The sequence below is a fragment of the Aquila chrysaetos genome, chromosome Z (genome assembly GCF_900496995.4).
Source record: "Aquila chrysaetos chrysaetos chromosome Z, bAquChr1.4, whole genome shotgun sequence".
In the NCBI taxonomy this organism is placed as follows: Eukaryota; Metazoa; Chordata; class Aves; order Accipitriformes; family Accipitridae; genus Aquila; species Aquila chrysaetos.
This window is the reverse complement of record NC_044030.1, coordinates 73,669,374-73,683,595: the sequence shown is the minus strand read 5'-3', so window position 1 is coordinate 73,683,595 and position 14,222 is coordinate 73,669,374. Positions and strand designations below refer to the sequence as shown.

The 14,222-nt window shown below is 37.2% G+C and overlaps 2 protein-coding genes across 5 annotated transcripts in view; both read right to left on the bottom strand.

The window, feature by feature from the left end:
* CPLANE1 (ciliogenesis and planar polarity effector 1) overlaps positions 1 to 2,358 on the bottom strand; it is a 61,877-nt gene extending 59,519 nt beyond the window's left edge. Inside the window, 5 exon segments of the mRNA XM_041120886.1 lie at positions 66 to 185; positions 374 to 509; positions 1,374 to 1,409; positions 1,411 to 1,526; positions 2,109 to 2,358. Of these exon segments, the coding sequence (XP_040976820.1) occupies positions 66 to 185; positions 374 to 509; positions 1,374 to 1,409; positions 1,411 to 1,455 (337 nt within the window). The 5' untranslated portion in view covers positions 1,456 to 1,526; positions 2,109 to 2,358.
* A 2,517-nt stretch (positions 2,359 to 4,875) lies between these two features.
* Positions 4,876 to 14,222, bottom strand: part of NUP155 (nucleoporin 155) — a 32,382-nt gene continuing 23,035 nt past the window's right edge. For all 4 annotated transcript variants that reach the window (XM_030003412.2, XM_030003413.2, XM_030003414.2 and 1 more), the window contains 12 exons: positions 13,590 to 13,728; positions 12,790 to 12,925; positions 12,205 to 12,358; positions 11,828 to 11,932; positions 11,538 to 11,692; positions 10,906 to 11,035; positions 10,523 to 10,636; positions 9,922 to 10,042; positions 8,841 to 8,951; positions 7,430 to 7,566; positions 6,589 to 6,689; positions 4,876 to 5,336 (listed from right to left, as the gene is read on the bottom strand). In XM_030003412.2, coding sequence (XP_029859272.1) covers positions 5,198 to 5,336; positions 6,589 to 6,689; positions 7,430 to 7,566; positions 8,841 to 8,951; positions 9,922 to 10,042; positions 10,523 to 10,636; positions 10,906 to 11,035; positions 11,538 to 11,692; positions 11,828 to 11,932; positions 12,205 to 12,358; positions 12,790 to 12,925; positions 13,590 to 13,728 — 1,542 coding nt within the window. In that variant the 3' untranslated portion in view covers positions 4,876 to 5,197. The remainder of the gene's footprint in view (positions 5,337 to 6,588; positions 6,690 to 7,429; positions 7,567 to 8,840; positions 8,952 to 9,921; positions 10,043 to 10,522; positions 10,637 to 10,905; positions 11,036 to 11,537; positions 11,693 to 11,827; positions 11,933 to 12,204; positions 12,359 to 12,789; positions 12,926 to 13,589; positions 13,729 to 14,222) is intronic.

Genomic DNA, 14,222 nt, shown 5'->3' with positions numbered 1-14,222 from the left:
TTACAAAAGGAAAACCACTTCTGCTCTATTCCGTTTTTCAAAAGACTAATTGAAAAAAACCCTACCTTGTGCTGCTGCAACTACTTTCCTAGACTCTTCAATCGCTGGCACAGTTTTCAAGCAGTCCTGATCTTTATTCCAAAGGAACAGCTCTCCTGTTGTAAGTATTCCTGCCAGCCAAGCACCTGTGTTCATCACGGGAGAGATGTTTTGAAGGATATTATTGTAAAGTATATAAAATTACTTCCTTTCCATCGTAGCCACAGTTCTAAAGCTGACAGTGAACTGACAGATCCTTTAGATTTTCTACCTTTCTAAACTGTTAGAACGACAAATAAAATGAGTTTATAATCCATAAGATGTTATACTTAACCATTTCTTGATGTTGTTAAAACAACTACATTTTTCAATAGTGACTGCAGCCGAGGGATTTTCCTCTTTGTCTTCCCTGATGCCAGGTTAATTTCATTTATATGTTTATCATCTAGGAGAAAAATAGCCTCTTTTTCCTGTTGAAAGAAAAAAAAAGCATTTCATTTTTTAAAATGTTATTTTCTACATAAGCTTGCAAAATAATGCAGAGTTAAAAAATGTCAGGGAAAAATAATTAGAAAAACAAAAAAAAGAAAACATGTTACAGGTGCAATTACCATCTTAACTTCATTCTTTGGCACATTTGTTTTACAGTACAACTTTGTATCTAGCATCCACCTACACTATGAATTTGGTTCACAGGTTTCAAACTATCAAACTAATTTTACAATCATTATTAAAAAGCTCTTTGAAATATCTCAACTGAACTACCTGCCAACAAATGACAACACAACAACAAATCAGACTCTAGTTATTTCGTCTTGTAGTGTTTAATTTAGTGAGATTTTTGCCAGTGATTTCAACAGAAGAAGGAATTGGCCTTAAAAGGTTACCTACTTAAGTCATACATCTGAAAAGAAGGAAAAAAAAATTTAGTCTCATTATATCAAAAAAGCTTAGAAAGCATGTCTTTCAACAGATGCAAGATGGAATGGGAAAAAAATTTTGTTTACGATTTCCAACATTGTACTGTAAAAAAGGTTATGATAAACTAGAACCATCAAAACAAGAATCTCACATAAAGGACAAGTCTTCCCCCCCCCCCCCCCCAGAAAAAGACTCCCCATTGTTTATCTGAGAAATTCTCAATCTCCAGCCTCAAGTCAGTAAGATAGAAAAAGCAGCCATTTATTTCAATAACTCTTAAGTGGGGTACCTTCAAATAACTTCCTGAGGCTTCTTTTACGCCCCCTTTCTGTAAACGGAAGTGCGAAGTATTATATAATTAAAAAACCTACTCTTTGTAGAGTTCTATTTAAACAAAAGTTCATTACACTTACTTGTCCAATCCATGAGATGCGAGGCCATGGTTTTTTTTTGCTTGATACACGTAGAGACGAGAACATCTAACTTAATCTCCATTCTTATTAAACCTCCAGGTAATGATTATAAAGAAAAGCAAATAGAGGCTTTTTCACATATCCATAGAGTATCTGAAGAAAGAACAAAAAAGACAGGAAGTCTTTATTATTTGGGTGGGAGTAGAAGATGGGAATCTAGACACAAACTCTTAACTACAGCAGCTTCCTGCTAAACACAAACAGACCTGATGCTTGCCTGTATTTCCAAACTAAACCAGCTATTTTCATTCATGTAGCTCCCAGGCTATTTGCAGTTCAGCCGTACAGACACGCATGTTTGTTCCACAAGGAGTTGAAAGGAGCCACAAGACAAATTACCATGCCAAAAGCTCCGGTAAGAACGCAAAAAGCGAGGAAAACACACCGAGGCCTCCCAAGCGCAAGAGGTCGGAAACTCAAGCAAAATACCAGCTGGGCTCCTTGGGCACAGAGGGCCGGCTACGTTTCAGACCCGAGGCCAGGCAGCGGGAGGGGGCAGGAGGAGGGCATCCCCGCCTCGGAGCCACCTCAGGCGGCGGTGTGACAGACCGCGGTACACCCCACCACCCAAGGGGGCCGGTGACGGCCACCAGCCTGCTGCCTCACGTTTCGGGGGATTTCCTCGGGCGGCGGCACAGTCCCCGAAGCGAAGCCGAGCGCAGGCAACCCGCTTACCCCTGCGGAGACAGCGAGGGAGGGAACGGACTTCCCTTCGCTCCTCCGGGCGCCATCCTCACGAACTCCACCGCCACTTTTGCCCGAGTCTGGGCAGAGACGGCCCCTCAAGCTAACTCCGGCCCTCAGGACACAGGCCGAAGGAGATGGTGCGTACCCAAATCGATGCTCACCACACTCAGCAGAGCCAGGGCGCCGACGGGCCGCCGCATCGCCAGGAGCCCCAACCCCGCCGCCACAGCCCCCGCCGGGCCGCGCCACCGCCTCGCCAACGGCCGGAGGCGGGGCACGGGCCGCGCAGGGCGCAGGCGCGGGGGCGAGCCCCGCCCGACGGGCGGCCTCTCCCCGGCAGCCGCCCCCGGTCGTCTGGGTCCCGTCGGCCATCGGAGAGCTGCCTCCTCGTCACCGGAGCGGGTCTCCCGTTTGTCTCCCCGAGTCCCCTGGCCGGGCTCAGCGCACGGCTTCCCGCTGCCCCTTCGCCCCCGAACCTGCTGGCTTGGCACGCTGGGTAGAAGCCTCATGCGGTTTCGGGAGACGTGGTGAGCACCCGCCGCTCAGCGGGAAAAGGCGGGCACTTCGTACCGCCTATGGCGACAGCCTGGGGCAATGGGTCACGCTGCCGCGGTTCCATATGGGAGAATTTGCATCGTCATCAGTATTCGGAGAAGGGGGGATGAGCGACAGTAGGAGGCAGAGCTGTTAGAGACCAGCGCTCCCTATCAAATACAGGAATTTAGGTGAATACAGGGAGGGTGAGCAGACAGTCATTTTGTTTCATCACCTTGAAGAAATTGCCTTTGACTCCCTCAAACCAGCTGTTCCCTCAGACTGGCTGTTGTTCCTCAAACCACTTTTGACCGAGTCCCCTTCTACCTTCCCTTAACCACAGTCTTCATCAATAATGAGTAACACTGGGACAGAAGAAAAAAAAAAAACGACCAACAAAAGTAATCATCCAATTGTTGATAATTCTGTTAATGAGAAGTGGTTCACCTTCATGTTGGTCAGTTACTTCCCTGTACTTGTCACCATTTGTTTCACCCACTGCATTAATCCACCCACCCCTCTCCTCTGACCTCAGGTTTCCACATCCCTCCAAATTTAAATGGGGAAGCAGAACCTACCCTTTCTCCATCGGAGAGCAGGGCAAGTGCTATGAAAACAAAAGGCAATGTCTACACTGAAATTACCTGCCATCATCTGAAAAATATCAAGGATAACTCTTGATACACTTTGAAATACTCTTACTTTGAAAAACTTGTAATATTGCCAGAGGCATTCTTATTCTGGAAGAATGGAAAAAAACAAGAAGAGCTGAAACAAGTCTGTGACTTGTGCCTGTTCCCAACTCTTCAGGCATTTCTCTAGATCTGAAAACAGAAATCTACTTGCCTAGATTACAGAATATGGCTCAACACAACATACTTTCATGCAAATATTAAAATTTAGAAATAAAAGTTAAATACATCAGGCAAGACTTGGGACACCACTTGTATGGAGTATTAATAAAACTTCAGTAACAAGACCGGGGTAAATGTACATGACAACCTTGGTGTGAAACATAGCTATCGGCAGAAAATAACTTGTAGTATCTAATAACTTCATATGGAAAGATGCAAATCTTTTTCCCAGGACATAGAGTTATTCCTCTATTTAAATACTTTGTGGGGAAATTTCTACACTGACAAAAGAGAAAAGCCAATATTAAGATTTCAGCTCTATTTTGATCTAGCAAGAGGTAAAAAAAAAGAGATGTATTTTAATTTACGTATTAACTTTGCTGGGTGCATTCTCTGCCTGAAAATCATCAGAATCTACCTGGCAGTTTACAGGGAAAGAAATATAATGGCTGTACTTCAAAAAAAACTTTAGAGCACAGTAATCAGATCTCGTACTAAAGGTTATATGCAGACAATTTGCATGTAAATAAATGTCTTAATCCATATTTCCTTTTTTGTGTTTTTTGAACACCTGGGATGTGAATCAACTACTCATTCTCCCGCAAAAAAAACCCCCATTAATCTACTCTGGAGGCATGAAGATATTTGCTTCTTTCCCCCATTAAAAATCTCTCCAAACTGTCTGATTATTTACTTACATGAAGGAGTTATTTGAGAAAGACTAAAGGCTAACATGAACTACTCATTTCTTGTGCATCTTATATAGAGTTTATGTTGTTGAATATGTACACAATGCATAGCAGTAAAACAGAGACAAAACAAATTTCCTTGTAGGATAAGATTTTAAAATCTTAGAAAGCATGCATACAGGATGATCCGTAGGCTTTGCTCCTCTTAAGGAATATACACAATGTGGTGTTTGTGTGCATGTAATGAAAGTAGATAGAAGTCACTTCTTGACTTCTTCATTTGATTTTAACAGATACAACATATTTATTAAAATGGAATAGGGAAAATAATTTGATGGGCTTTCAAGACTGTTCTTCACTTGCAATACAAATTAGATTGCTAGTTTCTGCAATTTCATCCCAAACATTCTATTTACAGAGGCAAGCCATGTTTAAAGTGAGAGTTATGGAATAATTATTATCTTCGTTACTGAAAGACCTGCCAATAAACTCATGCAGAGAGTTATGACTGCATCGCTACTCCCTGGTATGACCACATTTACAACCGGACTCATCCACATGTGCTTTTATCATCATTTTGCCTTCTGCAGTTGTCACTTCTTGTTTTGATACTTGTAAAACAGCTATCAAGTAGATTTTACATCCTACTTTTCTCCATTAAGTAAAGAAAAAGAAAAATATTTTCCAAGTACTTTTAATCCTCAAGGGAATGATCACACAATGTATTTTATTTCAACAGTATTAAAAAAGCTTTCTATTGTTAAAAAAATTGGTAGTAGTATAAGAAAATTCATTTGTCACATTTAAATTCTACAATTTGTAGATACCTTTAGAATAGCATAAATACAGGCCACACAATCGATAACTGCAGCAGGAGATACAACTTTCTCAGAATTTCTTTCTGAGGATTTGTTTTTCCAGAGCTTCAGCGCAGGCATCTGAACTCTTATTTCATAGTTCATTTTATCTGAGCTAATGATTCTGTTATTACATTAGCCAATCAATGAAGCCGTTCTAATTTAGCCTGTAGTGATTTAAAATTCCCAGTAGCAGTCTGCACCATTAGCGTCGGGCTCATAGACTGAAGTTCAACCAGGTAACAACTAACAGCATCCAAGCAAACATTTGTGAATCGTCGCCTGTAAAGAAAACATAGAATAATAACAAGCTCCTTTTTGCTTCTGTATATTAGAATTCATCTGAAATAGAAAGTGAGTTTTAATGGAATAACATATCAGCAAGACATCTGTCAGCTTCTGTTAAGTATTTAACTATTTATTAGAAAAACTGATTTTTGAAATCTAATGCTTGTGACTAAGGCATAATGGGAAAATAAATGAATCATTACTATTTCCCTGCTATTAAATATATAAACAATAAAACATGATACAGTTAATAGCAACGTGAAATATTTAATATTTAGATTACCTCAGGTATGAATACAATCAATGTATAAGTTATTAATTTAGATAGCAATTTAAGTATTTAAAATTAGCATCAAATCACAACAACTTAGGTATTAATACCTAAGTAGATATTAAAATTAGACAACATTCACTAAAGTTCTAGTAAGTTAAGAGTATTTAAATCAGCTAACCACAAAAGATCAAAAAAGTGAGAAAAGATGTAAACTCTATATGTGAACGGGAGTATTTACAGGTATGTTTTCAAGAGAATCGGAAGAATTTATGGTTAGAAGAGTTATCAAGACTTTGCCTAGTTCTGCTCATTGTTTCTCAGACAAGACAGTTCTGACTGAAGGTGTGTACAGTCTATTCACAAAAGCTGCAAAGCTAGAGATTATATAATATGCAGGCAACTTGTTCAAGTACATAGCTATTCTTTTAGCTAAAAACCTTTTCTAATATTAAACCTGAATTCTTTCCTGTTGCAGACTAAGCTGAATTTTAGTTTTGGAGAGTGATTCATCACCAACCTCTTAAAAACAATTTGGGAAGATCTATCCTCATGTTTAGTCTTCTCTTTTCCAGAATACAGGAATTCAGTGCTTCTAGCCTTTCTTCATTAAACAGTTCACTGCTTCATTCACAAAATGCCTGATTCTCACTTTTCCCCACTCTTCCCAGATTCCCTCGAATTTATCTGTACTACTTAAAGTATGGTGCCAAAATTCACAAAATAATCCTCTCAGTTCCTCATGAATCTTCAGTGAAGTGGAGAAAATTATCTTAATTGAAGTAGTTTATAGGCAGGACCCTGCAAGTTTCCACCAACTGGTTTTGAATGAGTCGTCTCACTAATGACTGCTAGGAAAGAAATAGTAAATTCACCCAAAAGAAAAGATGAAAAGCTATGGGGACTGTTGAAGTGCAGTACTTTAGGATACTTTATATCTTCCAGTATTTATTAGGATATAGTTGCCTTTCTTACCTCAGAAGTACTCTGCTTGGATCATGTACATATCCTGATAATAATACATGAATACACTCTAAAAGGTGTAAAGGCTTTTTCATTCTATTCCAATATGGGTCCTAAAAAAAGATTCCAAAATATTAAGGAGACAAGGAAAAAAAAAGTCTGTATGTGTGTACACAAATTGCCAGCTGTGGTAATTATTTATTCATTGTAGCAAAAATGTAAGAGAAATGGGAATTCTATCTTAATCTATATTAAGTCTATATTTAAGTACTATTTTGATTTTTGAGTACCAAAACATACATGAATTTAACTCAGTTTGCCACTACCTAATGGTCTGTAAAGTAATAGATTTTAGGAAGTTGATTTCCTTACACTGTAAGGAATCTGGGTAAAAAGAAGCAAGTCAGTTCTCTTTGTTTTAATATGGTTTAAGCCTGTTCTACAAACTAAAAGTTAAAAATATTACTTCTTGTTCTTTATTCCTATCGTATCAATAGATTAGACAAGATGCAGTAATATAGCAAATTTTAATCATTAATAGGAAACAAAATTATTATAGTCAAGATACGCTGTTCCTTCTGAAACATAACAATTCTAATCCTATTTAATCCTAAATCAGCTTTAGGTAAAGTAAAAGGATTAACAATCTTCTTCATACTTTAGGACTGAAGTGAATACAATCATCAGGGGGAAAAAAAGCAGCATTAAGAGCCTTTGAGTAAAAAAAGAGAACAAAAGCTATGAAGTTGGTATTTTGATACATCACACTTTAAATTATTATATGTTTCCCCCTAAAGACAGACCTTGATAGTAGTTGAAAACAGTATTTTTATTTTTTGGCTATTTTCCTTACCCGTGCTTTAAACAACTGGTCATACACTTCAAGCAGCCTTGGCAATGGCACTCCAATTTCTTGCATGGTATATGTTACAAAACCTACATCCCAGTTCAAAATGCAGACCTGTTGCTCTAGAAACTGCACTAAAAAATCTGGAGGACAAAAATAATGGGATGTTTAGATTCCAACTTGTTAATGGGAGTCTAGCAAAGAAAGGCATTTGAAAGTGATTTACTCCAAGTTTAATTTTCTGTCTTCCTTACAGTTTATACCTTTCTCCTGTGAAGCACGTACTGTAACAGCTTCCCCTGGTCTGCACTGAGGGAAGGGTATGCAAAATGTAACCACCTCCAAAGACAGTATTAAGCTATCAGAAATGCGTGACAGGGATTATTCATACTAAATACTTTATTACAATTCTGCCACGGAACTATGCTGTTAAGAAAAGTTCATTAACTTTTGTTTCAGCACAAAAGATCACACTATCATTTAATTTGCTACAATAGCCAGCAACACCACTGCATCTTTTATCATGTTTAAATGTCAGTAACAATTAACAAACAGTATATTGTTCAGTACTAAATGTTCTTTTAGAAGACTAAAAATATAGTTTAGTGCTGAACAATGTATTTTCCAGGTTTTTATATAATATCAAGTTGTCAAAACGTGAGCATCTCAACAGCAGAAAGAAGATCAAAAAGGATCCAGAAATCTCCTGAATTGTTTTTAGAATCTGCCCCTGCAGATAGCAGTAGATACTTCAAAAGACTGCAGATAAATGTTGTTTCCTAAAATCTTATTATATGTATAAATACACATTTTTACTTTGTACTTTAATACAAACAAACTTCACTGTTTTCTAAAATGGGATCTGCACAGCCATCCAAAAATAACTGTTGCTGCCTTCTAAGCTTCATTTACTTCCCATTCAGGGTGAAAAACTGTAAATTCTGGTTAAATCCCTAGATAAATTCTAAGAAAAACGGTACCTGTAAAAACTGTAATGGTTTTACAATCATACAATTATACTGTGTTTAAAAAATTAGAGGCCAATAGGAATTCTACTTCTACTCCCTCTCTACAATCCCTTGTGAAAGTCACTGTAATAATGAGCAATGCTTTTTTTCCTATTTCCTGAACAAAACTAAAAGGTACTACCTGGCTACCCTCAAGATCAACTCCATCACTGCTGACAGTTGAAATTATTTGTGAAATTTTTCACTGTAGCTGAAGCAACAAATTACTACAGTAATTATGTATCATAAGCATGAAATTATTTATCACAAAATTATCAATATGCTTTCCTTTTAGATTTTAAAAAATGAGACATTTCTTAGGTTAAAACTTTTTTAAGAGGCTAAAAAGAAAGCTGAGACCCATTCAGGTAATGCATATGTTTATTTCCTATGCAAGCTAAACAACTTGCCTAAAGGGAAGTAACGAGGTGTGCCAGCATACATCTTTCCAAGCAATACCATCTTCAGACTAAGTGCTTGCATTCTGTCAGCGGGGCTCAGAGACACACTATCACTCAACTCTGAAAGTGAAAAGAAATCATTTAGAGAGAACTTCAGAAAAAAAGTTCCACACTTATACACAACTACACTGAGGTACTTAAATTTACTACTAACACATCAAAATCTTACACTATTGTCAGTGCAAAATCAGCATGTGGAGGTGAAAATACAACTTCTGGTGTGTAATGCACATATATTCACAGATTTTTAAGTTTCCTTGAAGTTCCATGCAAATCTACTTAAAAAAAAAAAGACAACAAACAACCCCTCCCAAATCCTCACCACCAAACCCACCAAACCCACAAAAAAACCACTACCACATAGCTTTTCCCTCAAATCACTGTCAATGTTATTTGCACAATGGCAACCTCAAACACAACATCCAAGGAAAAAAAAAAACGAACCAGGAAGAGAGAGTGAAGTACCAACTCATGGTAAAGGGCGAGGCAGATAATCCCAGTAGAGTGGCTATGCTTGCAGAGCTATGCCCAATATTCTGCTTCTCTATAAATGGACAAAACCCTTACACTTCCACTCCTGTCAATATTATGAAAATGCTGAAGTCCCTGAATATTCATTAATTTTTGTCATGACAAATTTAACGTTTTTATTGTAATTTCCTAATAGTGAAACTTTCAGACAAAATTTCACAGATATTCTGTAGTCCACATATAATGGCATCTAAGAACAAGAAGGGAGGAAATGACTTCTTAAATGTTATCTGGAATGTGATTATGCAAGCCATACATGCAATATGTTCAAATATACATGTAAAAATCTTACTTTTCTGTCCTTCAGGTACACAAGCCAAAGGTAATAACATTAATGAATTGCTAGTTGACTACGCTTACCAAATATATTACAGAATAGTCCAGAAAAGATGCATCTCATTTGGACATGTCAGTAGCAGCACAGTCAGTCTTAAAAGCTTTAATTGTACCATTTGCCTGTAGTTCTAGCTTGTACCACTCCTAGTCCATTAAGACCTACCTTTCTCAATGATTTCTTGCCAGAGAGTTTGCACCAGGATAGGATCAGAATGACCCGCACAATGTATAATTGCAAGCTTACACTCTGAGAGCTTAAAAGGGTCAGCAAATTCTCCATAGAGCTGAAAGAAAAATTACCAGGCTTTACATTTCCAGTAGGATAAAAAGGAAATTTGTAAAATCAGCTTTTCCTTATTTTGTATGGTGGACATCAGACTAGTAATGGTGCAACTGAAGTTAACTGTTATCAAACACTAAATGTTTTTTTTTTTACTACATTTAGTTTCACTTCTTAAATACAATCCCCAATTTTATATGAAGTTATAATTAACACCGTTAATTTTCTAACAATTTTCCCATTAGATGAAGAAATCTAAGAGACTTAATAAAGAAGATAAACACATGGAAGAAATTAAAGTACTAAAGATTGAAGCAATATCAAAGTACAGAAAAAGACAGCTGAGGGTAACAGACATTCTGAGACCAGGAATGCCAGACTGTCTATTACTTTTCCTAGCCAGCATAGGATCATTCTTTACAAAACATTTTCCCCATGCTGAAATGTGATAAACTGACTTTTAATACAGAGAAATTTTAATCACCTTGGTTATATCCATCAGCTCAGCATCAAGCTGGGAGATTGCATCTTGCACTGAAGAATGATGGGAATACTGCCGTTGGAATGTTTCTTGTATTTGAAGCTGGATCCTTGCAACCTTGTTTAAAAAGAAAAATAAAATATTTCAAGATTGGATTAATTTAATCAAACCTTAAGAATACACCCAGAATTAACTTTAACTTATTTAAATGTAGAAATGTTACTGTCTTACACCTCAGAGCCTCCTATCAACTGCATAACTTTGCCACGTTGGGAAGAAAGCACAGAAGACTGTTTCTACAGAATTGGTAATAAAAATGTCATGTGCCAATGAGAAAAAGTGAATAATGCATTTACAGTGTGGCTTAGATTAATATTTCTTCTTACTTCCATTTTCTCTTCTAGCTCATGTAGGAATTCACCATCTGCAGCTATAGAGGATATGGCAGTGGAACTTTTGGCACTCAAAATGGCACGTGCAATGTACTCAAGACGCTGCTGAAGAGAAATTTCTGTGCTGCAAAACAAATATTCAAAATAAAATAGGTACTTAATATAATTATTTGAGGGTTAGTTATATTCTAACTAGACTCTGGGAATTAGTACGCGACTTCTCCAGATTTACTAAAACATGCAGGAGGTTATCCAACCATGTAACCCCAATTTGTTTCAGGCTCAGTTCTAGTATACTTCAATCCACTGCTCCACAATTACACTATCACATTATAAAATTCTGTGTAAGAAACAACCACTTAATATACGGTACTTACAATAGGAAATACATTGCAAGCTAATGTATAATAAATAAACATATAATTTCTTTCCAATAATGGCCTGGATTAGAAGCTAATATATTCCATCATTCATTTAAAATTTTTTTAGCAAACATCCTTGGGCATTGGCCTTTTGTTGTCCTTGATCTTTTCTTAAAATACCTACACATAAAGTTTTGATTTTAAGTTTGTTTGTTTTTTCCCCAATTACCTCAATATATGCAATAGATCACATATAATCCATACCTATGCAGGTCAGCCAACTTAGCCAAGACTCTGGCTGCATTACTAAAATTTCTGTTCTTTTCAAAGTATCTCCACAGTAAGTCCATATAACGGACTTTGTTTTGGTCAATCTTGGTCATCCGCACAAGGTAGGGTTCCAAAAAGGGGGAAGTAACCTGCAAAAGTCATAAAGATAACATTTATATTCTTGCTATGTCCTCTTTTTTAAAGCATTGGCATTATTACAATTAACTCTTCCAGTTCAGTGGAACCCTCCAACAAATTACTTTGTTGTATAGAGATAAGCCCACCTGTAACAGTTTGTCTGCCAAGTCAACTTGTATCAGCCAGTTGTAAAGTGCAATACTGAAGAGTTCATCTGTTGAACGCTGAGCCAGCTTTAGCATTTGTTCAAACTAAGGGAAGAAAAGGCCAAAGCTGTTATTCCAGAAGTGGTTACATTACATCAAGCACTGAATACATATGGGACAATACTTAGGTTCACGTTATTTGCATGTCATCACTTCTATGAACTTTCTGCACAAAAAGAAGCCAATTCATGACAAATCTTGACTTTTATCTACTTTGCTAAACTATTCATTAAATTTTTAAAATAATAAATTCTACACCCCTTCAAATCACACTATTTTCTGGAGTTCAGTCATGATTTTTTTTCTGAGTTTCTTACATGGTGCCCTGCTTCTTCATTGCTTAGCATGTTGGGGTCAGATGACAGCACTGGAGGACCTGGCTTTTTGGGTACACTAGGAGACTGAGGAGCAGCTTTACTTTGATTCACTAACTCTTGAAGGGTGTCAGTGATACACTTGTAGCTGTTCAATCTGTAAATAGAGCAAAAGAACATAAAGGCCTCCAAATTTCATTACAGCTATCTATGAAATACTCTTCTCAAATGTTGTTATTGTATGCCTTTGTAAACACAATTACTAAAATTTAGAAAAGGTCACAGATTATTGTCAGCTAGTTGCCACTATCTAGTTTGTTCTCAATCATCTTTCTAACAAGTATTTCTGTAATGTTCAGATCACAATGTTTTCTGCATCTATCAGTTTACCCTCTGTTCCAGGCTAAGTTGGTGCCATGTTAATGATAACCAAGGAGAGCATGCTAGGCAAAAACATCTATATTGTGTTCCTTATTATAAAATGCTTGCTTGTCATTACCCTGCATACCCTCCCCAAAAGAGTTACTTTTCCAGTCACTTGAAATAAAGGACACCATATAATGGTAATAAGGTATCCTGAAAACTTGCCTCTCTTGAAAGGCTTGGAGTCCAACAACATCCTCTTCTGGTTCTCCATTTTTATAGAAGTGAAGGCCAAGACCTTGGGGATCTTTCTTCTCAGCAGCTGTAAGAGAGAGTTCTACTACTCCCTCATAGAAACGCACTAGAAAAAAAAACCACAACAAATATCACCATTCATTATTGTATTAAATGTATGCCAAAATTATAAGTGACATCAAAGACTTCCCATTTTAGCAAGCAAGAAAAAATAAACCCCATTCCCCTGGTCTGTATCATATACACGTTTATGCCTGTACCTAACCTGTGGGATTATATGCAAGTCTGAAGTTACGTACTTGTACAGAGGCCGAAATCTTGACTATTACAACAGTTATATCTACATTTAAATTATGTAGTAGTTTCCACTGCACAAGGCAGGATTCAGAATCATCTTTCAAACAGCATATTTGGTATAAAACCTTACCTGCAAAGTACAGTCATTTACCCTCTGCTTACAAACAGCCCAACAAATTTCCTAAAAACGTTTTTACTACATATATGAAACAAATGGACACTGCAATGTGAAATAAGTGGATGGGAATATTTTTATACAGAAGTGAGGTTTTTGATTGGTTGGTGAAATCTAGAAAGGCTTTAAACAAGAACATGACGTATTGTTCATTGTACATTGTAAGAGTTAAGAAACTGTTTATGGTAAAACACTATAAAATGAGTTGAAAGTTAGTAAACAAAACAAACAAAAAAGACGGCACTAAAGGATACTAGAGAAACTATTTACCAGAACGTGATCAGTGATTGCCTCTTACCTTGCCTATATTGTGCACAAACATTAGCAAGGTCTACTTGATTACTGATCTTCTGGTACTCTTTCAGTGACTCTCTTAGCATCTTCTCTTTTTCCAGTTTGCTTTGAGCCTGTCGAGACCGCTGAAGCAGTTCATTTGCCTAAAGACAAATGATGGGAAAATGGAAATTATTCACATGAACACATCATGAACACATCATGGATATTGTTGTAAGTTAATGAGTCATTATTCCAAACTTCAAAGCTGAAACAGTAGAAACATCATCCTCTCAAAAGCACTCTCTCGTCACTTGATAACACTAAGTTTCCAGCAGAAAGACTGTACAATGGCAGTAGAGAGAAGGGCTTAACACTTGACCAACCAACTGGTTCCCTGTTCTCCCCTCACCAGTTACTTTCTTCAAATTCATTTGAAGAGCTTGAAAGAGTGAAATTCTTAAACACAATCATCTTCCCACAAATTCCGTGAAACCAGGCAACAGACAGAAAACAAGAGACTTGCTGAGGAAAGACTGGAGTAAGAACACATTTTACAAACATCAAGAAGACAGTTTTATTAGACATCACACTGGAAGTAGAGACCCTATGAACACTACAAATAACTGGAAATGCTTCAAACCAGAGCTTGCATAAT